Below are 23,684 nucleotides of genomic sequence, written 5' to 3' on the forward strand. Positions count from 1 at the left end.
GGAGTTGAGCAGCGATACGTACCGCCTTCAATTCCACTTAGCATTCTTCAGATTTCAGGCTTGTGCAGGGGGTTTATGGGGGTTGCAAGTGCCTGAGTCGCTCGCGCATGGATGGATTCAATTGGACCCCATCACAAGCTCATACCTTGCAGCATTTCATAACTTGATCACTACAAACAAACAACGAAGAAACTTACATACAGCCACCACATTTTGTCGCGAAGGACGACTTTTCATTTCTTGCGGTTTTCTCGTTGTTGGTTTGCTTTGCGAGACTTTATTTATCATCATTCATCGTGTTGTCGATTCATACCCTCCCAAACCCAGTATCATAGCTCTCAACATATTGTTCAGTCTCGCAATGCGACTGTGGAACGTCCACAATGCAACAACGTCGAGATGAAATCCTAGCGAAAAAGGCGAAGCTTGCTGAGCTCAAGCGCCAGAGAGAGCTTCGGGCAAGCCAAGCAACAGCAAGTCGCTCCAACATAGGAACCTCTAGCGACGTTGGTCCCCTGATACCCTACCGCCTTTAAGCCCATCGTTGACGTTTCTCAACCATAGTTGATATCGCCAACTCCTGGAAGAGCAGATAACCGCCGCGAGATCGAAACTCTGATAAACAGTCTCGTCGGTGATAGTAGGCCCGGCTCGACTGTCACGGGAGGACCTGGCTCTCCCGCTCCTCGTGGTAGCCGTCCAAACAGTGTCCTCAGCGCCGGCGAATTCAGCAACGAACCCTCCGAAGTCACGACCACTAGTCACGTTCAAGTTCCCGCGCAACCGCCACCTAGTCTTAGCACTGCTCCCCTCCTGACCGTTTTCGAATGCCCGCCGTCTCCGGTAAAGGAGGTCTTCTCATACAGCAAAGGTGTCCAGACAACAGAAGAATGGACAACACCTACCAGAACCAGGGCTCAGTCTCTCATATCTGAAGCCGAAGATGTTCCCGCCGTAACTTCAACGCCCAGCAAGAGGCTGAGCAGGAGAGAGCGAGATCGAGAAGAGGAACTCCGACAAAAGATTAGAGAAGAGGTGGAGGAAGAATTGAGGGCGACAAAGGAGTTTCTGAGCGACGGTGTGCTTCCTTCCGGCTCGGGTTTGAACTATCCTTCCAGGAATCTTACCGCTGAAGAGCTGGACGCTGTCGCCCACTCAGATGAATTCGTTGACTTCCTGGATAAGTCGACAAAGGTGATCGAGAGAGCTCTCGACCAAGAGACATATGACATTCTCACAGACTACGCTTTACAAGGCCAGGATAACGATGATGAAGATGAAGATAGTGGTAATACAGGTGGTAAGGGGCGACACAGGATAAAAGAAGTTGTCCAGTTCTTCGACGAGCGGTGGTCTAAGAAGCGCATGATCAGCGGGATTGATTTCTCGCCAAAGTTCAGCGAGCTTGTCCTCGCGTCATACACCAAAAATCCGACAGCTCCCCATGAACCTGACGGGCTGGTTCAGGTCTGGAACATGCACATGCAAGATCGCCCTGAATACGTTTTCACCGCGCAGTCAGATGTCTTGACTGCTAAGTTTTCTCCTTACCACAATAACTTGATTATCGGTGGTTCATATAGCGGTCAGGTGTTGCTGTGGGACACGAGAGCAAAGGCGGCTCCGGTTCAAAAGACTCCCCTTACGGGCTATGGTCATGCCCACCCTATCTACTCTGTTGATATTGTTGGTACCCAGAACGCCAACAACATTATTTCTTGCTCCACTGATGGTGTGGTCTGTGGCTGGACAATGGACGTCTTCGCTCAACCTCAAGAACTTCTTGAACTCAAGAACCCTAGTCAGGCCAAGGTGGCTGTCGAAGACGTGAGCCCAACGTGCCTTTCTTTCCCAGCTACAGATCCTACATTCTTCCTCGTTGGCAGTGAGGAGGGCACCATCTTCCCTTGCCACCGATATGACCGTGCCGGTGCCAAGGCTGGTGTTGATAAGAAGATCAGCTACAAGGGACATACCGCCCCTGTCATGTCTGTGGATTTCCATCCTGCTAGAGGGCCGGTGGACTTGGGCGATCTGGTCATATCGTCGTCGCTCGATTGGAGTGTTAAGCTTTGGAAGGTTCGAGCACCTGCGGCGACATCTACGATCGGCTCTGGCGATGGCACCATCTCGCCCCTAATTGACTTTGTGCGTGAGGATGTCGTCTACGACGCTAAGTGGTCGCCCGTCAAACCCAACATTTTTGCATTGGTCGATGGTGCTGGATGGCTGGAGCTTTGGGACATTGCAGTCGAGACGGAAGAGCCTGTGTCCAAGATTTCGCCCAGCTCTCGAAAGGATGGCAGAACTATGCTTTCGAAGAGTCTGAACAAGGTTGCATGGGAGCCCAATGATGGAAAGCGTCTTGCGACTGGCGGCATCGATGGCTCTCTCACAGTATTCGAGGTTGCCAGTGGTCTTGGTGGCAAGGATGGCCCAAAGAACGAGGACTGGGCGAATGTGAAGAAGCTTGTGAACCGACTGGAGGCAGTTGGTTCAAATGGTGCATTGATAGTTTAGTGATCTCCATTGGATGGAGTATTGGCAGCATAGTGGCGTATGTTCTTGTGTTGCGAGGTAGTTAAGAGATGAATTTACTGATATACCCAAGGCTTTTTTCGGTTTCTGTCTTTCTTTTCGCCAATACCTCACTTTAATCTATTGATCTCTACGCATCACACTCCTGAGTTTCAGGCCCTTGCTGTTATCTTTAAGAAACCGAACCCAGGAGGATACAGTGTCACGTGTTGTCTCCACATCAACAATATCTTCATTTTATTGTGGAGCAAAAGCTCAACCTCAGCTTTCAACAATCTCAGCTTTCGAGTTGAGACTCTGCGCAACGATGAGCAGTCATCTGAAGACTTTCTCTTCCTTCTAGTAGCCAATCACTACAACCAGGTGCTATGAAAGACGATAGATACAGTATGGTAAGTCACAGTCCTTTTGAAACACCCATTCAATCTTTCATGATGGCATTCATTTTTATGAATTCTGCAATTCCGAATGCCCTTTTGGTTTTGGGCAACACGTGGACACTTCACAGCTGAACAGCAACCTTGTTACTCATTGTTTCTCATTTCTATCTTGAAACCGTGTTCTAACTCAACCACAGACTTTGTCTCACAGTTAGGCCTCCATTGGCACGCCTTCAGGATACCGCCCGCCAGAAACCTCAAATACGTAGGCTATATCCTCGAGAGTCTCCATCTCTTCCTCCGAAAGCGGGAAGTACTGGGCATTCTCCTCGACTCGAGCTGTTGTGGTCGCGCCAGGGGTGGGAATGATGGTAGGCATTCCCTCGCGGCCGTTTAGTCCTCTAACCCAGTTGATGGCAAGCTGTGCAGGTGTGATTCCCTTCCTTTCTGCTACTGCCTTGACTTGATCAACGAGCTTGAGGTTGTGCTGGAAGGATTCTGGCTGGAAACGCGGGAATCCGCTGGCAATGCCCTGGCCCTGGAATTGAGAGCTGTCGGCAAAGCGGCCCGTCAACATCTGTAGTGACTGTTAGATCTATGTAGTCTGGAGTTGAATAGGCGAACTTACGCCACGTCCAATAGGCGCGTAGGCCATGATAGGAATATTGTGCTTAGCACACGCAGCAGCAACGCCATTCTTGAGGATGTCGGGGCTGAACAGACTGCATTCGACCTCGACGAGAGCGACCTTGACATGCTTCACGGCTTCTTCGATAGTCTCGGCACTGCATTCTGACAGGGCAATGCCACCGACCTTGCCGCTATCAACATATTCCTTCTGAATGACGTTGAGTGTTTCTTCAAAGGGAACGTTGTGGTCTCGTCTTGAGGGTGCGAAGATATCAAGCTTCTTGACACCGCCCAGTTGATTGAGCACATTGTCAATAGACCTGCGCACATTCTCGGGAGACCCATCAAGTTGAAACGTATCAGGGTTGTAAGTGCCCTTCATGGCGATGGTGATCTTTTCAGCATCTTCTGGAAATTTTGTGAAGTATGCCTTGATGAGAGTCATGCTGTTATACTCTGGAGGTCCGTAGAACTCAGCGCCGCTCCAGAGATTGCAGCCATTGGCGAAGGCTGTGTGCATAGCTTCAAGAGCCTGATCTAAAGGTGTTGGTTTGGGACGCCAAGTGAAGCCTTCAAGTTATCAGTCTGGTTGTGTTAAGTAAGTGGAACGACTAAACATACCCATAAGGCCGTAGCCAAGAGCGCCGACATGGTTTCCCAGAATTTCAGGCATATTGGTGTTTATGGATATGTGTTTTAATATTTAATCCAAGCTATGAACTATGTGGGTTGGACTTGGTGATATCGAGTTGAGAGAGGGGCTGTGAGACTCAGCAATCAATGAGGAAAGATGTGAAGATACTTATACATCAGAAGGATTGAATGATTGCATTTAATTTCAAGCTCTATGCAACTATCTCGGTTGATTATTCACCCTCTATCTGACCCATAATGGTGTTGTTCGCCACACCCGTTCATCGGGATTGCAGCTTCAAAATGCTACATAAATCCGAAAATGGATCTGACTAAACTTAAGTCCAGCTCGTATCCCGTAACGCGACGCCACGCGAGAGAGCCCGAAGCCAACAGACCGGAGCTTGCGCTTTACGGAATTGTGTGCCGCCGAGTAGACCCTTATGGAGATAGGATATTGGATAGTGCTGTCAATCCGATTTGATGCGAAGCAGGTCAGGTAGGTAGTTATCTGGAGGAACCAAGTATACGCAGCAAGGTATCTCCTAGTGCTGATGCCATCGATATGGTGGTCATCATTCCCGTTAATCAAGGTCAATCAATATTCCCTCTTCTCCTCCTCTCTTCGGCTCAGGTTTAACCACTTCCTCCCCGACGTCTTCTTCATCTTCATACTCATCCTCAGCTTCGGATCCCTCTTCAAGGTTTCTGAAGTGCACATCTCGACGCTGAGCAAGAATTCGGGCTCGCTGCTTTCTTCTGAGGAGATTCCCAATCTTCCTCGCAGTTCGTCGACCATTCGGTGCATCCGCTGCACGAAGGGCTTGGGGGGGCATAGGCATCAATCCCCGCGCTTGAAGCCACCAATCAGGGAATCCAGTCAGACCAACTTCTCCCAGGCCTTCTGCAGTGACGGGCATTATATGTTCATAGTGACAGTCTCGGCCCCATTTGCAGACGCCGTGGTGACACCAGTGTCGACAGAGTGAGGGCAATTGAGATGATGGTGCCGTAGTGTTGGTTGGAATTTGTGGTGTCTCTTTGTGGGAAGTAGGACTGAGATGGGCTGGCTGCTGCTGGTTGGCAGGATTGTGGCGGCTAGATGAGAGGCCTTGTGCTGGCTTTAGCTTGGACTTGGGAGTATTAAGCTGAGTTGTAGTTGTAGTTGGCTTCGGTTTCTCATAGTAGTTGTGAGATGATGATGCACCCTCTGCGCAAGGACCAGGCCGGAATCCAGGGGCCCGCTCCTCTGAAGTGTCCGATTCATCACTAGTTGAAGCTCCATCCCCAGTAATGGGAGCGAATCGAAGCTTGTAAGTATCCAGCTCAGCATGAATAACCCCCAAATTCCCCATGTCTCTAGTCTCATCTGGGGATAAACTTCGAGGGGCGCCGATGACTTCGATCCACTCTGGCAGAAGGTCTGCCGGGATAAGAGGGACAGCAGTTGCAGGCTGAGAAAGAACTTGGCCGTTGGGTGTGATTTGCTCTGCCCCTGGTCTGACCAGAAAGAACTGAGGTTTGATTCCCATGGTGGCTGGTGAGTGTTGTGATGTCAAGGAACAGGAGGGAAGTGTAGAAGCAAGTTGTGGAATGTGAAATGTGAAATGTGAGAAGCAAGATTTTGAAGACCAGGTCCTGAGGAGCTCTCTTTATGTAATTTACGCGTACAGTTTGTCAGCTGCCTGTTGTCTCATGGACCTCCGTTTGCTGTGACACAGGTGAGGACAAAGACTCAGATGCAAACTAAGAAGGCTTTGTCACACCCAGGGGAGGCAACGAAACTTTGGACCTATATCCTAAGTGACAAAAAGACCTAGATAAGTTTAGTATAACTTAGTGATCCTTTATACTAGTCATTTTTGACACCATGATTTGATATCAGAGGTTTTCTTGCCCCTTGAAGCACACTTATCGAGCCTCCACACGAATCTTGACATCCACACCATCTACGCAGTAACCCAGTTGTCTAGGTCCATCTTTGAGTTCCACTTCTCTTTTGACCCATCGTCCAGGTTTTCCTGCGGTATCCTCCTCAGCAGCATGTGTGTCAATCCCTTTGCGTTCCCTCTCCTCTTCGGCATCCTCCTCGTCGCTGCTATCGCCCTCTTGATCGTCAAAGCCAGCTACAGGATCCCATTCTCCTGTTTCCCAGATAAGCCCCAGTTTGAGGGGCGACAAGCCAAACAGTTTTCCAGCAATGCCTTTGACGGCATAGATATCGTACGATTTGGGGATCTTTTTCACTCTTTCCTCGCCATCTTGAAGATGAAAACCAACAGTAACTAGACGTGCCTCCAGGAAAGCAGGGTTTACCTCCAACCTACGAACAATATTTGGCTCGCCGTAGATTTTGCAAAGGTCGGCATAGCGAGGGTGATTTGCCAGGACTTCTTGTTCGGCGTCCTCTGGTGCAGCCGCGAGCTGTTTTGCAATCCGCGAAAGATAGAACATCTCGGCGTTACTTCTATCGGCCGGTGTGATCTGGCTGAAATTGAGGGACTTCAGTGAGCCGAGACGGGCGACGGTAAACATGTGCGACTCCTCCGAAGAGGATGCTTTAGCATCAGCGTCTGCAGCATCATAGAAGGGGTTGTGGCCAATTCGTAAACCAACTAGACCAGGGAAATGTTTGGGAAGCTGGTTCACAAATTCCCAGGATTGAATGTTGTTATAGGAGATGTCGAGGTATTGGACAGTATCTGAGAATATCGGCCCTTCTATACCTTCAGGGGCAATTGTCGAAATGTTGTTCCCCTTGAGGTGAATGTTGCGCAGTGATCTGAGTGTTGCAAGGGTGCTGATGTCCACAAACGTAGTGAATTCGTTGATTTCGAGGTTGATTGATGTCAAAGTGGACGAAAGATTGCCATAGTCTAATGCAGGGAGAGACTGAAATTGGTTTGATCCAGCATCAAGAGCAGCCAAAGATGGAGACTTTGTTGCAATGTGGCAGACTTCCTCCCAGCTCAGCAAGGTTTCCTCGAGCGACAGCTCTTTGACGTTGTTTACAGCATCGTTTGCTTGATCGCCTAAAACATTTTGAAATCGATTCCCACTATAACTAGGTCAGCGACTTGTTTGCCTATGGCCAGAGGGACATACTTGAGGGTCAGGTGCTGGAGATTTGGTAGCTCACGACAAATTTCAAACACGGGGTCAAGCCGCTCAAACAAATTGCGACTGAGATCCAACTGCGTAATCTTGGGACACGTCTTTGCAATGATACCCTCGCTCTCATCGTCTGCTCTCGCACTGGAAACCTGGAGATCCTCGAGAATTACCACAGTGAGCTCACCGATATTGGCTTGCTTACGGCGAATCTTCTCAAACCCCACCTCCTCAGCACGCTTCCCGAAAAACACAATCTCTTCTGCAGCCCTTCTACCATCTGGAAGCGTGTATTCAGAGGCATATTTGTGGTTGACGGCTGCTAGAAAGTGACGCGGCGCGTCAGCTGGCCGTGAAGGGCGCACAAATGAGGCAGCAGTGGGGAATTTAGATTTGCCTTGAGAGAGTCAGTCAGTTATCAATTACACACAGGCAGATAGACACATGTAGCAGATGATGTGTCTGGTCTGGTCTTACAGGTAAAGTAACGAATGCCTTTGTGACATCCGTCGTGTTTACCACGGGCTGAGTCGTCCCATTCTACGCCGAGCCATGTGCCTGTTGTGCCTGAGACTTCGCCAACGAATCTCACCGTGCAGAGAGCGCCATCGTATGAGATGCGTTGGCCAACGTGGTGCGTCGTTGTCATTATTTTTCGTTTCAGGGGGTTTCTCGGTATATCACAAAGATAGGCTTCCGTTGTTCATATTGAGGAGGTTGAAGATGGGAACTACTAGTATGAGAGGATCCTTAAGGCAGCAGAATTTTGAGGGTAGCGATACAATAGCTGCAGCCTCAAACAGCACCAAAATACTAAAATTGAGTAAAGATTTTCAAGTATGATCAAAACATCATTAGACTTGTTGCTAAGAGGATTTTATGTTATCGGGTAAGTTAAATTAATTGTAGATATTCGATGCATTACTGATGATTCTCTGCCTCCACGTGAGCTTGAATTATAACTGAGTGAATCAAGCGCATGATGCTCGTTCTAACTTATAACACACTAGCCGTACAGTTTCAAATGATTAAGAGGATATGTATGTGATAATCGCTCCTCATAAAAGTGTTCTATTTAATCGTGTGATTGTCACAAGCTACCTAGGTAAGTACCTAGGTAGTATTCATGACATTTTGCATATAGGATATCTCGCCACAGGGTAACTTCATCAACACCTTACCCGTCCATTTTTTAATGTCTCCTCATCTCACCGCTAGCACCAACCCTCATCGTGAACCAATAGTTTACAATGTCGTCTTCTTCCATGGAATGCCAGCATCGCTGTGCCCAAATGTTCTCAATGGCAATGTTTCTACAAGATATATCTACTCGCACCAATCTTCTCGACCCGCAACGTCCAGCTAAACAACCTCAACCGTCTCGGAAAGTCTCGCCTTCTACACCAAGCCAACCATCTGATCCCTCGATACAACAAATGAGCCAGCTACCAGACAGAACCATCTGAGAAGAGCCAACGAACCGCATGCAATCGGGGTCTATAGGCATTTCACAAAAACTGGTGAGATTACAACTCAGCAACATAACATTGCCAGCCAATTTGTTTATCACGAATATCACGCATTTGTTCAATAGAGTCCATAGGCTAATTGTTTACTCAAGGAAATCAATTGGTAACAAGCTAGTTACAGTTTCAGACTAAATCCAGCCTTTGCTGGTCATGCAGGTGTAGAGAGTGTCGGTCATCAAATTCAATGCCCAATCATTTTCATGTGGCATTCTGGTATCGTTTCGCTCAAAATCAATTCGCTCGGCCAATTCTTCCCTTGGCCTGGTCACATTCCTCTAAAAATCGGTAGATACCTTCAAGGCCTTCGTAGTCTTCCGATGGTCCAGCTATTGAAGAGCTGTCCGGAGGCGACATCGTCTCGTATCCCTCGGTCTCAGCCAACCACGGACTATTTATTATTTCGTCCAGATATGACTGCTGAACAAAGTATTCCTCGTCCAGAGTCGAGATTTCGTCAGTTTCGTATCCCTCGAGGGATCGGACTGATACGCTGGGGGTAAAGGCGGACTTCATGCCATCGGGAGCGAATGGGAATCGGAGGGCAACCGGAACACCGACTGTATTGTCAAAGTCGGCATCTTGGCCCACCACACCGCGCTGAATACCAATGTCATCGCAAAGTCGCTCAATGGTCTCAGCGTCAACGCCTGGAAAGCGGACTCGAAGAACGTTATGCTTCTCTAACAAGACTGGGAGGTCACCCAACACTGCAAGCCTGCGGAGGTCGGCATTGATGGCTGTGAGGTCTTGCAATGCTCGTCCAAAGTCAGAGGACAAAACATCGAGGAAACCCTCGGTGTTGAGGGAAGCACCACCAGCAGCGGCCTCAGCCTTGAAACCAGAGGTCTCGGAGGCAAAGGGAATAGCCGCGGCGAGAGGGCTCAGAGCTGTGACGGTAGGGCTGAGCTGGAAGTCGATGAAAGAGCCGGGAGTGGAGTGGGAGAAGGCGGAGAGCTTGTGCATCGCCTGGTCTTCGACTGGTGACACAGCACGATACTGTCGCTCGCCTCGAGGCCCAAGACCATCGTAACGGAGCTTTTGGCCAGAGAGGAAGAACGCTCTCATGGCTTGGGAGACATTCTGCACAACCTGGGCCGGAGCTGCCGGAGTATGCGAGAAGTACCGAGCACTACCTCCGAGGCTGTATCCGCCAGCACTGCGAGGAAAAGCACCACCGGTCAGATTCGGTCGAAGAGCATTGGCAAAAGGAGCTCGGCCGGAGAACTGCGCAACACGTCGAGATGTGTTCGAAGTCGGGATCTTGGATCGATCAAACCGGGCAGCCTTGGGCTCGGAGCTAACGAATCTCCTAATGACTCGGTTGACATTCTGAGCTGCGGAGCTCGAGAACCATCTAGTATGGCGCTTCTGCTGTCGAAGCACAGCAACGGGGTGAATTGGTTGACGAGCAACTCTGGCGGTTCTGAGTGTAAGTTGGGATTGCAGGGGCCGCGTCATGAAGACGAGCTTGGTCCGAACCACATTTGTGGTTTTGGCCGCAGCGACTTTGAGAAGCCGTCGGGCCATCGGACCCAACAGCGCCTCTAAAGACGCCATAGTGAAGTTTTGTGTCGTTTCCAATCCAACGGTGTTGGAAAGTGAGGTGCGTAAGCTGAAGTACAACGCATTGAGCTCGGGCGGTATGAGAAGGTCCTTTATGGCGGTGATAATTCGCCACAGCATGCGCCACACGGAAGGCACCGGTTGGCGGATTGCGGGGTTCATCTAGCACGAAACAAGGTTAGTGCGAATGTACAGTCAGCAATTGCGACCTCCACCAACAATAAATTTTCTTGTCTTCGTTTTTCCTTCGCTCAAACATCTCCCTCTTGATTCCTCAAGGTCTGGCTCGCGCACACGATGCAAAGGTGTTGTCAATTTTGCGCGACCATGACCTTGGATTTCTTCTAGGTAAGAATTCTTCCCTCTCCCTGCTTTATTTTCTGCTTCACATGATGAATATCATACACGAACAATCCAAATCAGACCAGCACAATGGTGATTTAGCAATCTCTAGAATTACACTGAGAAAGCTTTGGACCTCAGAACCGGCAGGATGTTTTTGTCGCAAACCTCTTACTGACCAGTCACTAGTTTTGTTTGTTCACCTGTTGTTAGCCATACAATGGACGCGTCTCCCGGTTGAGCGCGTCATCTCTTGCTATAAACTGAAAAGGTTGGTACATATTTTCCTTTGTTTCTTCAAACCCTCTCCGAGTGATGATCAAAACGACACCTTAGGGATTCCTCATTCTTAATATACTATGTGGATACTGTTGTTATAAGTTTCAGCCTTGTCTGACAGGAGATCACAACGCCTCTTTGCTTGCACCGTTCTCTACTGATGCAATTGCTAACTCGCGCTTGTCTATAGGTAAATCTCTTCTTCCTCTCAAGCGCTCCCAGCCACTTTATGATGAAGATTTGAACGAACGGGCGGACATAAATGAGTACTGCTGCCTCCCGCCCTAGAAAAGCAAGGACGTACAAATCCTTGTGGTGGGTGTGTAGTGGGACCTCTTGTTGATACTTCGTCACCTGATCGTGGCTCCTGTGGAAATGGATTCTTGTCGATATCTGGTTAAGGAACCGGTGGCTGACTGTTGAGGATCTAGGTACCTAAACAAAGAATTCTTACTCTTGCATATACATCCATTACGTGATGAGTTGTTTTTTTAGTATTCACACTGTTTGACTCTTGGTCTTCGGACCTTGGGATATGAACACAACATCAACATCTGATTGATTGGTATGCTTCCAATGACCTAACTACACGCGATTCCATGGCTAACCTATCTAGATTTGATCTTGCGCTTTTGTTGCCGAATTCCATGACGCTGGACGCTAACTCCGTCGTAGGTATACAATAGACGTTCTTGTGTCATGAGTGGTAAGACAACATTTCTTTGCACATATCTACACACCCCTGCCATATGATGACTCTGCTATTATTAGCTCTATCCGAGTTCATCGTGACGAACAACCTATTCACCTTGGAGAACTGATATGGTTTCCTCCACACATGGTTTTTTTTTGCAACATTGCGAAGATGTCATAGCTAACCAGCTTTATTAGATTTAACGATCAATGACCGCGAATCTATTGGCCTTTCAAGAAATATGTAACTTTGAAATATATAATTTACCAAGCCATGCTACGCCTTTCATTTTGTGAATATGTGTGATTCTTGTAGAGGTTTCCTACCTGGGAATGGGATAGCTATAGATATCTATTTTTTACGCCCGTCGTGTTCTCGTTCACTCTATGGCATATACTAAACTTATTTCTTGAGCTGCAGCCTCGCGTTCATTCCAACAATACAGCGGATCAAATCCCAATCATCCTTGTGGCCTACCCAGTCGGTAACGACGACTCCTGTACCTGCAGAACCGATCTTGAGCTTGTTTGGCCCCTTGCCATCCTCGCCGTGGCACATGCAGAGGTACTCGATAACAGAGGGGTTGACCTTGGCGGCAATACGCTCTGGCCAGCAGGTTGCGTTGAAGAAGTTGCTTGCTGTGAGGAAGTTGACGAACAAGGGGGGTAAACTAGTACCCTCCTTATGACCATCCATCCCGGCGAGAGCAAAGGTCTGCTCAGCAGCGCGTTCGAGTTGCCGACGGCAGTACTCAATCTTCTTCTCAATGTTCTGGCTCTCGGTAATTTCGTAAAAGTCTTGGACACGGATGATACCTCCTGGCACCTTGCCGTCCTCACAGTTATCGGGCCAGGCGCCTGCATCAATACCCCAACCTCGACCATCCCAGCATGTCTTCTTCATCTCGCCGTCCAAGTTGAAGCGGCGGACGATGACAATGCGACCACGGGCACCACCCAGAGTTGGAATCTTGGGCTCAGTCCACCATCGACTTCGTCTTTTATCGGCGTAGCTGTGCTTCAGATATTTTCCGAGTTGTTCGTCGTTGCCCTTTCCAGTACCTTCGCGCTTGATACTCATGATGACAGTCTCACTGCTGTTCTCGTCGAGGAACTTGTAGATATCCTCGAGCATGTCTTTGAAGTACTTGGTGCCAGTCAAGGAAATGGGAAACACGCTGTGGACAAGAGCAAGTTCATCATCGTCAGGACTCACGGACACTCGAACGTCGAGGAACCGAACACCATTTTTGAGTTGCTCCAAGACGTCAACTGCTTGACATCGAACAGAAGGAAGCGCAGTATAGCATGTAGGAGAATTGTGCGTGCCAGGAATCGAAAGCAGAGTGAGTGGCCAGTCGTCGTGAAGCTCGTGCATCCAGCGATGCAGCTGGGCAGAAGAGAAGATGGCAAGGAAGGCACCGTTGGGGGTATAAACGACAGTGAGATCCTGTTTACCTCCGTCCAGGTTCTTCATGACAGAAGATTTGTTGGAGGGGCTGGGGATGTCGACTTGATACTTGTGATCCTCATATTTGAAGGTAAGACGGACCACCTCCTTATTCTTGTCGGCGGCTCGGATTCCAGAATCCTTGGTCTTGAAGGGCTCAACTTTGACAGAGGCCTTTTCCTTGTGGATGGGATCGCCCTTGGCCTGGGTTTGACGAGAGCTGAAGTCAGTAGCCTTGATGAAGCCACTGATATGGCTTGTCATATTTGAGAGAACATTGCCAGTTCTCACAGTTTGGCCCTCGAACCTCTCGATTTCAATGAGCTCGATTGGGTTAATAGTAAGATTGCGAATGGTGAGGTGAGCCATGGCTGTGGTTGTCGCAAATAGAGTGGTCACTAATTGAATGGAATGATGGCGCTTATTGCGAGACCTCGTGGAAAGTGGATGAAGCTATCCAGGAAGAGGTTTGTTGGAGGTGGAATAAAAAAAGACAGCTAAGCTTAAAGCCAAGCAGGAAAGGCCGGAGGGAAGCTCCTTACGCGTACATAAACCAAGAGAATCGAAGCCAAGATCTGAATCTGAATCTGAATCTGAATCTGAATGTGGTGGGGGAGGTTAGGAAGCTGGGAGCTTCTGAAGCTCACCTTATCGAGCTATCCGAGCTAATTGAAGCAGGCCTAGTTCGGCATGCGCGGGGCCAGTTTTCATGTCAATTGGACCCCCTCGAATAAAGTAGCGGGGACATGGAAGCACCCAAAAGACGGTAAAAGCCTAAGAGAGCAGGGGAGCTGAGAGAATGGTTGTTGTAGATAAGTTGTAAGCTACTGTATCATGGGAGCTGAAGTCATCTCGGCTTGCGTCGTCCTTCGTCATCATTGCCAAGGGAGACTCCCTGCACCAAGTCAGACTTTTCATCTTGGGTGTTTCATCTGGCGCCAACACACCTTCTTGGATGGTTTGAAAGTGAGCTTACTACAGCTAACAGACTGGCTGGCATATAAGCCTTCGAAGCCCTCCTCAAGCAAAGGGAAGAACTGTAAAAGGCCCAACACAAAACGGTTCAGTGTTGGCGTTCCGACTTGGCTGATGAACAATTCCGTCGGGGAACCAACAATAGAACACACAAAGTAAGGCTGAAGCTGCACATTGAGTTGGATGGGTGTCAATAGGTAATCTACCCCCATGGTTGCCAGACTAATTGCACCAGCTCGACTTGGCTGATCCCCATCCTCTGAACTGGGACGGGCCAAATAATGGATAGTGTGTATCCTAAAAGGGACCGAGGGACAGGATGACCGTGCACCAGCTGCTCAAGCGACCGAGCTACAGTACCATTCCATCGGAAAGGGGGGTTTGCCTCTTATTTCCTGGTTTTCCCTGCGTGACGATTGAAACGTTGACGCCTTAGCGTTGGGGGAATGCGATCACAGCGGGAATGGCGTTGGAAGGATGCGATTATTGAGAATTGAGAGCGCTAAGAACGAAGCAAGTCTCTTATTGATTATTCCCAAGTGATTGATTTCCTTGTTGAGAGTAGCTTGAAGATTGGTCGAGGTCAAGAGACGCGTGAAGGTAAAGGTGAAGAATGGCACGGTCATGTTGAAGGTGGCAGGTGAGTGACGTGTAACACAACACAATAAGGAATTCCAACAAAGAGGGCCCAATGTTACAGCATGTAAGAAAGAGACGGAAATAATAAACCATAGAAAACTCCAATTGTATTTGTATATCACTTCATATCACAAGTTAGGAGTATCTTCTGTCGATTATTCGCATCCCAAGAATACTCTCTCACACATACAGGCGGCACTGTAGATATTCGCCTGACAGAAAGATCCCAAAGATCCCAAAGATCCCGTAAACAATAAGTCACCTTTTTTTGGTAACACAGTTAATTAATTATCATTTCATCTGTGGCTGAGACAAAGCAATGGTTCTCTTCTTAAATCAGTAATTAATTCCGCTGTGTTACATGAATATCACCAACCTTCAGGTTCCGGCTGGCCAAGGAAGAAAGAAAAGAATGAATAAACTCCTAAACCCCATGCCTTTCATCTCTAATCATAAAAAGGCCGTTCATCTCCTTCTCAGCATTGCTGTTCTCAATTCGACATCCCACGAGAGAAGTCTAAGTAAAATAGACCTCAGGGAACGCTTAAATACACCTTCACCAGGATCGTTGGAAATGTTTTCCCGTGATTACCCAGCAACCTCCGAATTCAACCCTTTCCAGAGATGTGACATGGTATTCTCCATTTAATGACTTGTTCGCCGTCTCTTAGTAGGGGCCAAGTCTTCCTCATCATCCAGGTCAAGTCGAAGTGAAGATCCAGCACGTTTCTGGATGAGACCTCCAAGAACATCTCGACTTCCAATGACATTACCTGTTCCCTCAACATTCAGGCCCGCATCGACCTGGATACTCAAGGGTCGAGGGCAGCCGGACTCGTCAATCATTGGAATGCCGCAACGGCCAGAGCTTCCCTCGTGTAAAGCTTGCACGACGGCTTTGGCGATGGCATTGGCCTGTTCCGCAGGAGTGGCTGTCAGGCACACGATGTTGTTGTTTCGTGACACATTGACAGATGTGTCAATTTTGAGGCTGATGGGTGAGCTTCCCTCGGATGTCTCGTCTTGGTCATCATCCACAGTATCAGAAAGCAGGGAAGTGCAGGTGGTTTGTTGGGGCTGAGGGCGTGGGTTATTTCCACCCATGTTAGGGAGAGCATCCCGCCTCTCTTGAATGATTCTGGCCATCATGGCAGTGAAATCAGTGACAGGAACTCTTCGTGGTGTGTAGGCTGGAGGAGGACTGTTCTCCTTAGGGACATCGACTTGGGGGTCCTGAGATTGAGAAGTGTTGTTGGGAGCGTCCATGGTTTTTTTTGTAAGGGAAGATGTATTTGTGTGCTTAGTATCGATGCTCTCTGAAGAAAAGGAGAGCAGAGTCAGGTGGTGTTACTGGACAAGATGTCTGTGTTGATGCAGAAGAGGAAGTCCAGTGCGACAGGTCAGTCATATATAAAGGTTTCTCGACTATAAAATTGCCGTTAATAACGGGAAAGACAAGATCTTGTCCTCGACACAATAGGTAAGACCAGGGGGCGAGGTGGTGGCCGAGAGCTATGCGCCACGTGTGATAGTGCTGTCTCTGGCTTGTTAGGGTTGAGGTGACGCGAGGATGAAGTGATTTCTGGATAGAGTTAAGAGGTTCAGAGAAAGGTTTTCTGGAAAGGAAGCGGGAACGGTATCCAGACATAGTTGGGCTGAAGAGAGAACAAGAAAAAGGGGAAATGAGCAAGTTTCCTCCTGTTGTGGTCTTGGAGTGCTGGACAATACAACACTAATCACAGAGAATAGAACCTATTCAACACCTGATTGACTGTCTACGTGGAGCCACGTTGGGATATCTGCAGTGAGGGAGAAGTACATGAAATTCACAGCAAACAAGATTTGTAGAAGAATCCCATCTACCCGCACGGGAGAAGGGGGTGTAGGGGGAAATGATGTGCATGGACTTCAGGCCGAGACTTTGTAAGCCATCATTTCATCTGCAACTACAATAGGGCACAATAATAGGCACTTAAGAACGGGAGGATGAATGGATCCTATAGCGCTCAGGTAGAACTCCCATCATGCTGATTCAGTCCAAAACACAAGCCACCAACATAAACACAACACGATATGTCACAAGCACAAGAGGTTGGCTAACATAATGTCGTGTGCCATGGCGTGGCCAAGCTAAGAAAAAGGACTTTGCAGCCTCAGCCGAAACTAACATCCGTCAGGCTGGGTTCAATGTCTGCATTGTACTGTGCACAGGATATGCTCTCGTGAAGGATTTCGGACTTATCCAAACGGGTATTGTTGATCTCTCTCATCAGACTCTACGCCCCCTCCACATCCGCAGAAAAAGGCTGAAACCAACGCGATGACCACCTACCACCACTGAATACCATCACCGTGGAATGGGATGGGTTCTAGCACCGGATAGGGCAAAGTTGTCACGTCAAAGCCTGTATCAGGGTACAATGCGTGCATTATCATGTCTTGCCTGTTCTTGCTGGCGGATCTTGTTGCCTATTGAAGCAGTTGGATGGTTACATATTCATTTCGTTCTCGGTGCTTCTGGGATTATCACCTGCATGAGTCCAAACGGTAATATGCAGGTATCAAAATTTGACTAACAAAATCAAGAGAACTTTTGAGACAAAATCCAGCCTTTGTCATATATGGTATTGGTGAGTTTCAACGCAAAGGTTTCGGAGATCAACAATAGCCACAGCATGAATAGTCCAACAAGAGAAGCATTGAATGAAGAAACCATCAGGGTTGTAACTTTCCTAGGTACTTACTTACTCATTAACTGATGATCGTTTATTGTATCACTTTTCTTCATGATCAGCACATTCTAGAGACAAAGTCATCACTACCAACCTCAGTGCAGTAAGGCGCTGACTCTAACATTGGACATCAGTCAGTCACGGCCGACAGTGGAAAAGCGAACCTTTTAGCAGGACGTGGTTGGCCGATACGAAAGCGGAAGGCGTGAAGGTGGCTTTCGGGGCGCGGCTTGGCGGCTTGTTGCTTCCTATTGTCCCCAGACGCGCTTGGTATTGTTGTCGAATGGCCCCCCGTAAAACCCACCTGTCAGCCCATAGTCCCGACCGAATGGGCACCGACCACGGGCGACACCTGCCGCCTATTCGCTTCCTATTGAGGCTCACTTCGGGTTTAGCGCCCGTGGCCCAGGTCCACATTTACGGACTCCTGCCGCCTTCCGCAACCTCCACAGTCTCATTCTCCCTCCAACTTTCGCACACTCACACTTGGTTCTGTACACCTCAGCCAACACAAATGTACCCATCATAGTCGGCAATAGAAAATAGATACGTCCTCCTTACGAGCTTCCTTTCTTGGGCTGACAAATGCATGTTCCAAACGGTCACAACCATCCATCATCCCTGCCGTGATGCATCTCGGGGACTTACACCGTTCAGACAGTCTCGGGCGAAACCACACCACACCACCTCCTTACCGACAAACAATATCATATTGTCCACTCGCACTCTGTATAATTCGCCGAAGGAAACCTTGCCCGTTCAATTTCCCAACAAACAAACAAAGGTCCATGCACTGGTCACCAACGCCTACCAGGTCCGCGGCGTCATATCTTGCGTCCGCACCTCCTGCAGAACCATAACCAGTTTAAGCGAAGCAGCCTTTTGACTGCCAAACCATCTCCTCGGTTCCGCTGTCTATTCAAGCTTGGGCCCCCGGCCCCCAATTTTCACTTTCTGTGCGGCCTTAACCTTCAGCGTCCAAGCCCAGAATACCAGCAGAGTGACTACGCTATAATGGCGTACCCGGGACGATCCTCTTCTCATCCGGCCTGCTGGTTCTCGACACACTGTGATGCAGAGTATACTAGCGATTCTGGACTTCGTTACATTTCACTCGATATTCACAGGTGGCTATTGATGTTGTGAGTATAAGCCTGTGGTGCAGTGACTACAATGTTTACATCTAAAACAACTAAAGGGACTGAGGAAAGGTCGTTTCACCTGTGAAAATTCTTGATCCTAGAAGTCCAGTTGGCTGGGTATCTCACTCCTGTTACTCCTGGTCCGACGTCGGCTTCAGCATAGCCTTTCGTCAAGAAGTGCTGACATCGTTGGCTGATCGGATTGCTTCCACCGTACAGTCTTATTCGCACAATCGATGTCTCAAAGAAACAAAGATCTGCAGATGATGAGATGAGAATCTACTCCTCCTACACTCACAGTTGTGACATACCGTCAGCTTCTGATAGTACACACTTTGCAAAAGAACAATGCCTACGGTCTGTTGGTAGTCCCTCCCACGTTTATTCATACCACACGGGATGATGAAGACTACACGCCCCTCCAATTGAAGCAGTTTGAGCAAGTCTTCCAGCTCAGGAAACGGAATGCCCTAAACTTGCTCAACAGCACATCTGGGTTTTCGAGCCGAAGGACTGGGCCTGTAAGCCACCAAACAAACAACTCGAGGCTTTTTGAATATGTCTCAAAGTCATGTCATGTTCTTCACCTCGCTGTATGCTCCTTTTCGCTCTTGAGGTGGTTCAATCCTATCACCTCAGGCCGAGTTGGAAAGCTTATGGCAAGCCGTGTGTTCCTCCTCATTGACCTGGGTATAAGCCATGATCATAAATGAGATGGAGCATGAGCCAGGGGGCTTCTGAATGCAGGGTAAGGCTTCTCAATGGACGGGACAAGTTTGTTCTTTCAATTGCCTGTTCTGAAGCACTCTTCATATCTTCATGTGCATAGGTAAACTTGCTGGTACTCGTTGAGCGGCCATGGAACGTAGATCCTCTGAATACCCCCTTTTCACGGATATTAGTTGCAGCCTCTGTGGTCTAATCGGTACCAATGAGTCCTGTACACCACTTCAAGTACACACATCCATATTCACTGCGCCATCTTTGAGGAGGCGAGTTGTCTTGTTTCTCGTCGAGAATGCTTTTACAGGAGTTATCTTCGACCTTGCTTCGTTTCTCAATACCCATTTGTACGTACTCTTCCTCGTCGAATCAAGAATGACTCTGCTGATGTTTTCATCACAAGACCAGCATGTGCATAGACTCCCCTTGTGTCCCAGTACAACGCTGGATCTTAAATTGAGGGGCTCCAAGGATGATATGAGGTTTAATAAAGCAGGGATATCTGAAAGGCAAATAGGCTACTTCATATTTTACTCCTATGTCAGAAGATTTGACAGTTCCCACCCCATGTCAAACACGATTACACAATGAGTTGGAGAGGTGCCGTTCAACTTTGAGAATTCTTGGCAAAAGAATCAGCTGTAGGCTCGAATGGCTCAAAACGATGATTGCCACATGAAGACGCTTTTCAGATTTCGAGGATCTGAGACACGCCTTTTCTCGTGGACAGCTGGGTCTTTCTCGTTTCCGTTTGTGGTGAACTCCTTTGGAAGGTAACCCCTGACGCACTACATGTTCACTGGACTCAAGTTCATGGTACCAGTTGTCTGTTTTACTCTTCAGACTTCAAGTCCAGACATCTATTCTTCAAATTTACTGATATGCTGCTGTTGGAATGAGCGCAGCGCAGCTTCAAGCAGCACACTCAACGTTGTCCAAACGAGTCTAAGGGGTCCAGACTTGGCAACACTTTTTGCGGCACGGGGCATCGGCCTTCGCCCAGTTCGATTTTCGATGCAACCGGATGGTGGAGGCTGGGAGCCTTGAGCACCTATGTTGCCATGGTGGGTTTTCACCTGTAGACCGTCGTTGGTTCTGGGAGGGCTCATCACATTGGATGGCACATAATCTTCTACAAGACTCCTTTCTGTTGAGAGGTCTGTGACCGAGTACCTGAGAAAGTCACAGGTACGGTCGGTAATATGGCGGATTCCAAGCGCTCTTTCCCCTGGGGCTCTCGGACCTCGCATGGCGCAGTGAGCTTTTCATTAGACACTGTTCTTGCTGGGCTGATGAGTTGCCTCACCGCACTTTACCCACAAACGGTTATCTCGACTTCAAAGCCCGCAGGCTCTGTAGATCGTCCGTAGTAGTATTCTTTTCGAATGAAGGGTGACATCACTTCGAGCAACTCCACAATATCGAACAGAAAGAAGTTATTGTGTCTAGGGACCTCTTACTGTTGCCAAGACCTTTCAGAACCTAGCGGTTACACCAGTTCAATTACGGGAGATTTAATATTGGAATAAACCAAGCGATATTAGGACGTTATATATGGTACCAGCTCATGCATAGTTCAATGGGTTGTCATGATGATGGAGTTCTTCGTGGCGTTACCCCAGTACCATGACCTACCGAGGGACTACATATGGGTATGAGAGTTTCGGGTTTCCGTTTGTGGCCAAGACCATCATGACACCTATTCAACAGCAACGCAACGCAACCAACCTATTTGTGTCTTCGGCAGAAGACTTCAGACTTCGCAGCAAACACATGTTGGACGAGTATTCCCTTGACGTGATTTCTTTCTTGGTCTAGCTGCTGTCTCAGTTCGCAGCGACAGGGCATATCTATCACTATCCCTTCACTTCAGATGCTTCTCTCCAAGATTGACATTCTTGCCAATGATCCATCCAACTTCCACCGCGTCATGGTCTCGCCCGCCTACTGCATCAGCTCGGCTAGAGATCCAGGAAAGAAAAAGATGTTGAAGTTCTTTTGTTTCCTCGTCAAAACGCCGCTCACACGAACGCGTCGTCTTTTGTCATTCCCTTGTCGTGGTATCGTTAAAATGCAAGTCTCTTTTTGACTTTTTTTTGCTTCGCCTCACAAATGCAGGTTTGCCCTAATATGTCTTTGTTGAAAGACGCCCACTCCGTGCCTGGTATATATCGCAAAAGAATCCCCACTACCGTATAACCGAAATGGCTTTTTGGATAGAAATTATAAACAAAATAAAAGCCGGAAACCGACCGTCCTCCCTTCCGGTGGGAGATACACAGGTTTCGTTGAGAACCGTACGCCGCCTATATTTGCTAAATCAAATGAACTGATTAAACATCTTCACGATGCATGCAGAGAGCTGTTGAATACTCTTTTGGTGACTTGATACAATGTCAATGGTCAACTTAGAACTTGAGTTCCTTGGGCTGCTCCCAGCTGAAGGACTGGTTGGTACCGAAGTGGCCGTTCTTGGCAGTCTGGAGGTAAATAGGGTGGTCCAGGTTGAGCTCACGGACAATGACACCAGGTCGGAGGTCGAAATTGTCTCGGATGATCTGGACAAGCTCCTCGGAGGTCTTCTCGGAGGTACCGTAGGAGTCGACGTAGATGGAGAGAGGCTCAGCGACACCAATGGCGTAGGAGAGCTGGACAAGAGCACGTCGGCAGAGCTTGGCGTTGACGAGGGACTTGGCAATCCATCGGCCGACGTAGGCAGCAGATCGATCGACCTTGGAGAAATCCTTACCGGAGAAAGCACCACCGCCGTGGGCACCCCAGCCACCGTAGGTGTCGACGATGATCTTTCGGCCGGTCAGACCAGCGTCACCCTGGGGACCACCAATGATGAAGAGGCCAGAGGGTTGGATCTGAAGGGAGAGTTAGCACTTTCGCTTGCTGCTTGCTGTGTTTTGACAAACTTACGTGGTAGATGGTCTCGTCGCTGAGGTACTTGGCGGGGATGACCTTCTTGATGATCTTCTCCTTGATCTCCTTGCGGAGCTCCTCAGTGGAGATATCGGGAGAGTGCTGAGCAGAGACAACAACGGTGTGGACGCGCTGAGGGACAACGGCACCGTTGTCGTGCTTGTACTCAATGGTGACCTGGGTCTTGGTGTCGGGTCGGAGCCAGGGCAGAGAACCGTCGCGGCGAGCAGCGGACATGGCAGCGTTCAGCTTGTGGGCGAAGAGGAGAGTGAGGGGGAAGAGCTCGGGTGTCTCGTCAGTGGCATAACCGAACATGATACCCTGGTCACCAGCACCGAGCTGCTCGAGAGCCTTCTCGTAGTGAAGACCCTGAGCGATATCGGGAGACTGCTGCTCAATGGCGACGAGCAAGTTGCAGGTCTTGTAGTCAAAACCCTTGGCAGAGTCATCATAGCCGATGTCCTTGATGGCGTCACGGACGACCTTCTGGTAGTCGAGCTTGGCTTGGGTGGTGATCTCACCGAAGACCATGATCATACCGGTCTTGGTGGCAGTCTCGCAAGCAACCTTGGAGAGGGGATCCTCCCTGAGGCAAGCATCGAGGATGGCGTCGGAAACCTGATCAGCGATCTTGTCGGGGTGGCCCTCACCGACGGACTCGGACTGGTTGGTTGTCAGTGACTGGACTGCGGGATAATAAGACCTCGGTACTAGGTCACATTGATAGATCCGATAAGGGATCGCTCAGATGTGAGCTGCGCAATGGGGGGGCCGGGAGGGACCTACGGTGAAGAGGAAAGAACCCTCGTTGTAGTGCTTCCATGAGGAGAGCTCGGCGTGAACGCCGTTGGTGCCGTTGGTAGCAGACATTGTGAGGATTAGGTGAAGAAGGAGAAGGATGTGAGAGAAAGAGGTAACGGTTAAAGCTGGGCAGACCCGGACAAGTCTGTTTATTTGGTGACGATGGAGTTGAGGTCACTGAAGCGACTGAGTGTTAGAATGAACCGACAATGGAGAGCAATTGGAACAAGGACATACCAAAGAAAGAAGGCGCTGAAGAAGGGAGGAAGTAGGAAGAGGATGAAGAAGGGAAAAGCAGAAAAAGATTCGAAGCGGGAGCGGGAGGTAGTAGTACCTTAAAGAAAAAGGCGGGAAGGAGGGGGATGTGCGAATACGTTGTTGCAGGCTTTATTATGAGCGAAGTGGGGGGTGGGAATTTTCCTTACCAAAAGGTCGGAGAGATTTATGTAGGTACCTTGGCTCGGGCAGTTTTTTCTTTCGTCCTTTCTTCCAGATTTCGTAGACAATTGCCAGGATGAGCTTACTCGCGACTTGTGCAATGACTCGGTTTACGCCCATATGACTACAATCTCAATGTACCCGTCGAACATTGCCCA

At 48.8% G+C, this 23,684-nt stretch overlaps 8 protein-coding genes across 10 annotated transcripts; 1 reads left to right on the forward strand and 7 right to left on the reverse strand.

Moving 5' to 3' along the window:
* Window positions 1–2: 2 nt before the first annotated feature.
* On the forward strand, window positions 3–2,730 carry FOIG_01147 (dynein intermediate chain, cytosolic). The gene is made up of 2 exons (XM_031197846.1): window positions 3–506; window positions 565–2,730. The coding sequence occupies exons 1-2, from the start codon at window positions 384–386 to the stop codon at window positions 2,518–2,520; spliced, it is 2,079 nt and encodes a 692-aa protein (XP_031073613.1). The 5' UTR covers window positions 3–383; the 3' UTR covers window positions 2,521–2,730.
* Window positions 2,731–3,065: 335 nt separating this feature from the next.
* Window positions 3,066–4,221, reverse strand: FOIG_01148 (uncharacterized protein; the record flags this gene model as incomplete). Its single annotated transcript, XM_031197847.1, has 3 exons — window positions 3,066–3,495; window positions 3,547–4,118; window positions 4,170–4,221. The coding sequence occupies 3 exons, from the start codon at window positions 4,219–4,221 to the stop codon at window positions 3,130–3,132; spliced, it is 990 nt and encodes a 329-aa protein (XP_031073614.1). The 3' UTR covers window positions 3,066–3,129.
* A 136-nt stretch (window positions 4,222–4,357) lies between these two features.
* On the reverse strand, window positions 4,358–5,713 carry FOIG_01149 (uncharacterized protein; the record flags this gene model as incomplete). The annotated part of the gene is made up of 1 exon (XM_031197848.1): window positions 4,358–5,713. The coding sequence occupies one exon, from the start codon at window positions 5,711–5,713 to the stop codon at window positions 4,766–4,768; it is 948 nt and encodes a 315-aa protein (XP_031073615.1). The 3' UTR covers window positions 4,358–4,765.
* A 98-nt stretch (window positions 5,714–5,811) lies between these two features.
* FOIG_01150 (uncharacterized protein) lies at window positions 5,812–8,271 on the reverse strand. The gene is made up of 3 exons (XM_031197849.1): window positions 7,770–8,271; window positions 7,287–7,689; window positions 5,812–7,239 (listed from the first exon to the last, which is right to left on the reverse strand). Exons 1-3 carry the CDS (start codon window positions 7,939–7,941, stop codon window positions 6,093–6,095), a joined length of 1,722 nt encoding a protein of 573 aa, XP_031073616.1. The 5' UTR covers window positions 7,942–8,271; the 3' UTR covers window positions 5,812–6,092.
* A 572-nt stretch (window positions 8,272–8,843) lies between these two features.
* On the reverse strand, window positions 8,844–10,478 carry FOIG_01151 (uncharacterized protein). The gene has a single exon (XM_031197850.1). It carries the CDS (start codon window positions 10,376–10,378, stop codon window positions 9,053–9,055), a length of 1,326 nt encoding a protein of 441 aa, XP_031073617.1. The 5' UTR covers window positions 10,379–10,478; the 3' UTR covers window positions 8,844–9,052.
* A 1,435-nt stretch (window positions 10,479–11,913) lies between these two features.
* FOIG_01152 (1-phosphatidylinositol phosphodiesterase) lies at window positions 11,914–13,792 on the reverse strand. The gene has a single exon (XM_031197851.1). The coding sequence runs from the start codon at window positions 13,515–13,517 to the stop codon at window positions 12,102–12,104; it is 1,416 nt and encodes a 471-aa protein (XP_031073618.1). The 5' UTR covers window positions 13,518–13,792; the 3' UTR covers window positions 11,914–12,101.
* Window positions 13,793–14,860: 1,068 nt separating this feature from the next.
* On the reverse strand, window positions 14,861–16,715 carry FOIG_01153 (uncharacterized protein). The gene is made up of 2 exons (XM_031197852.1): window positions 15,317–16,715; window positions 14,861–15,294 (listed from the first exon to the last, which is right to left on the reverse strand). The coding sequence occupies exon 1, from the start codon at window positions 16,026–16,028 to the stop codon at window positions 15,408–15,410; it is 621 nt and encodes a 206-aa protein (XP_031073619.1). The 5' UTR covers window positions 16,029–16,715; the 3' UTR covers window positions 14,861–15,294; window positions 15,317–15,407.
* Window positions 16,716–20,844: 4,129 nt separating this feature from the next.
* On the reverse strand, window positions 20,845–23,616 carry FOIG_01154 (S-adenosylmethionine synthase). Of its 3 annotated transcripts, XM_031197854.1 has the most exons (4): window positions 23,326–23,539; window positions 23,074–23,265; window positions 22,285–22,950; window positions 20,845–22,229 (listed from the first exon to the last, which is right to left on the reverse strand). In XM_031197854.1, the coding sequence occupies exons 2-4, from the start codon at window positions 23,155–23,157 to the stop codon at window positions 21,768–21,770; spliced, it is 1,212 nt and encodes a 403-aa protein (XP_031073621.1). In that variant the 5' UTR covers window positions 23,158–23,265; window positions 23,326–23,539; the 3' UTR covers window positions 20,845–21,767. The 3 variants fall into 3 exon arrangements, with proteins under 3 accessions (XP_031073621.1, XP_031073620.1, XP_031073622.1); XM_031197853.1 differs by having other exon boundaries at window positions 23,074–23,616; XM_031197855.1 differs by having other exon boundaries at window positions 22,285–23,265.
* Between the last annotated feature and the right edge of the window lie 68 nt (window positions 23,617–23,684).

The sequence above is a fragment of the Fusarium odoratissimum genome, assembly GCF_000260195.1.
Source record: "Fusarium odoratissimum NRRL 54006 unplaced genomic scaffold supercont1.1, whole genome shotgun sequence".
In the NCBI taxonomy this organism is placed as follows: domain Eukaryota; kingdom Fungi; phylum Ascomycota; class Sordariomycetes; order Hypocreales; family Nectriaceae; genus Fusarium; species Fusarium odoratissimum.

Bases quoted from the DNA above. Each gene is read 5' to 3' on its own strand.
- FOIG_01150 (XM_031197849.1), bottom strand. From the start codon at position 7,941: ATGACAACGACGCACCACGTTGGCCAACGCATCTCATACGATGGCGCT. The intron at 7,690-7,769 runs GTAAGACCAGAC...GACTCTCTCAAG, and splicing joins AGGCATTCGTTACTTTACCT to GCAAATCTAAATTCCCCACT. The intron at 7,240-7,286 runs GTATGTCCCTCT...ACCTAGTTATAG, and splicing joins CTCCAGCACCTGACCCTCAA to TGGGAATCGATTTCAAAATG.
- FOIG_01153 (XM_031197852.1), bottom strand. From the start codon at position 16,028: ATGGACGCTCCCAACAACACTTCTCAATCTCAGGACCCCCAAGTCGAT.
- FOIG_01154 (XM_031197853.1), bottom strand. From the start codon at position 23,157: ATGTCTGCTACCAACGGCACCAACGGCGTTCACGCCGAGCTCTCCTCA. The intron at 22,951-23,073 runs GTAGGTCCCTCC...ACAACCAACCAG, and splicing joins AGGGTTCTTTCCTCTTCACC to TCCGAGTCCGTCGGTGAGGG. The intron at 22,230-22,284 runs GTAAGTTTGTCA...CTCTCCCTTCAG, and splicing joins GCGACGAGACCATCTACCAC to ATCCAACCCTCTGGCCTCTT.
- FOIG_01147 (XM_031197846.1), top strand. From the start codon at position 384: ATGCAACAACGTCGAGATGAAATCCTAGCGAAAAAGGCGAAGCTTGCT. The intron at 507-564 runs GTTGGTCCCCTG...TCTCAACCATAG, and splicing joins ACATAGGAACCTCTAGCGAC to TTGATATCGCCAACTCCTGG.
- FOIG_01151 (XM_031197850.1), bottom strand. From the start codon at position 10,378: ATGGCGTCTTTAGAGGCGCTGTTGGGTCCGATGGCCCGACGGCTTCTC.
- FOIG_01152 (XM_031197851.1), bottom strand. From the start codon at position 13,517: ATGGCTCACCTCACCATTCGCAATCTTACTATTAACCCAATCGAGCTC.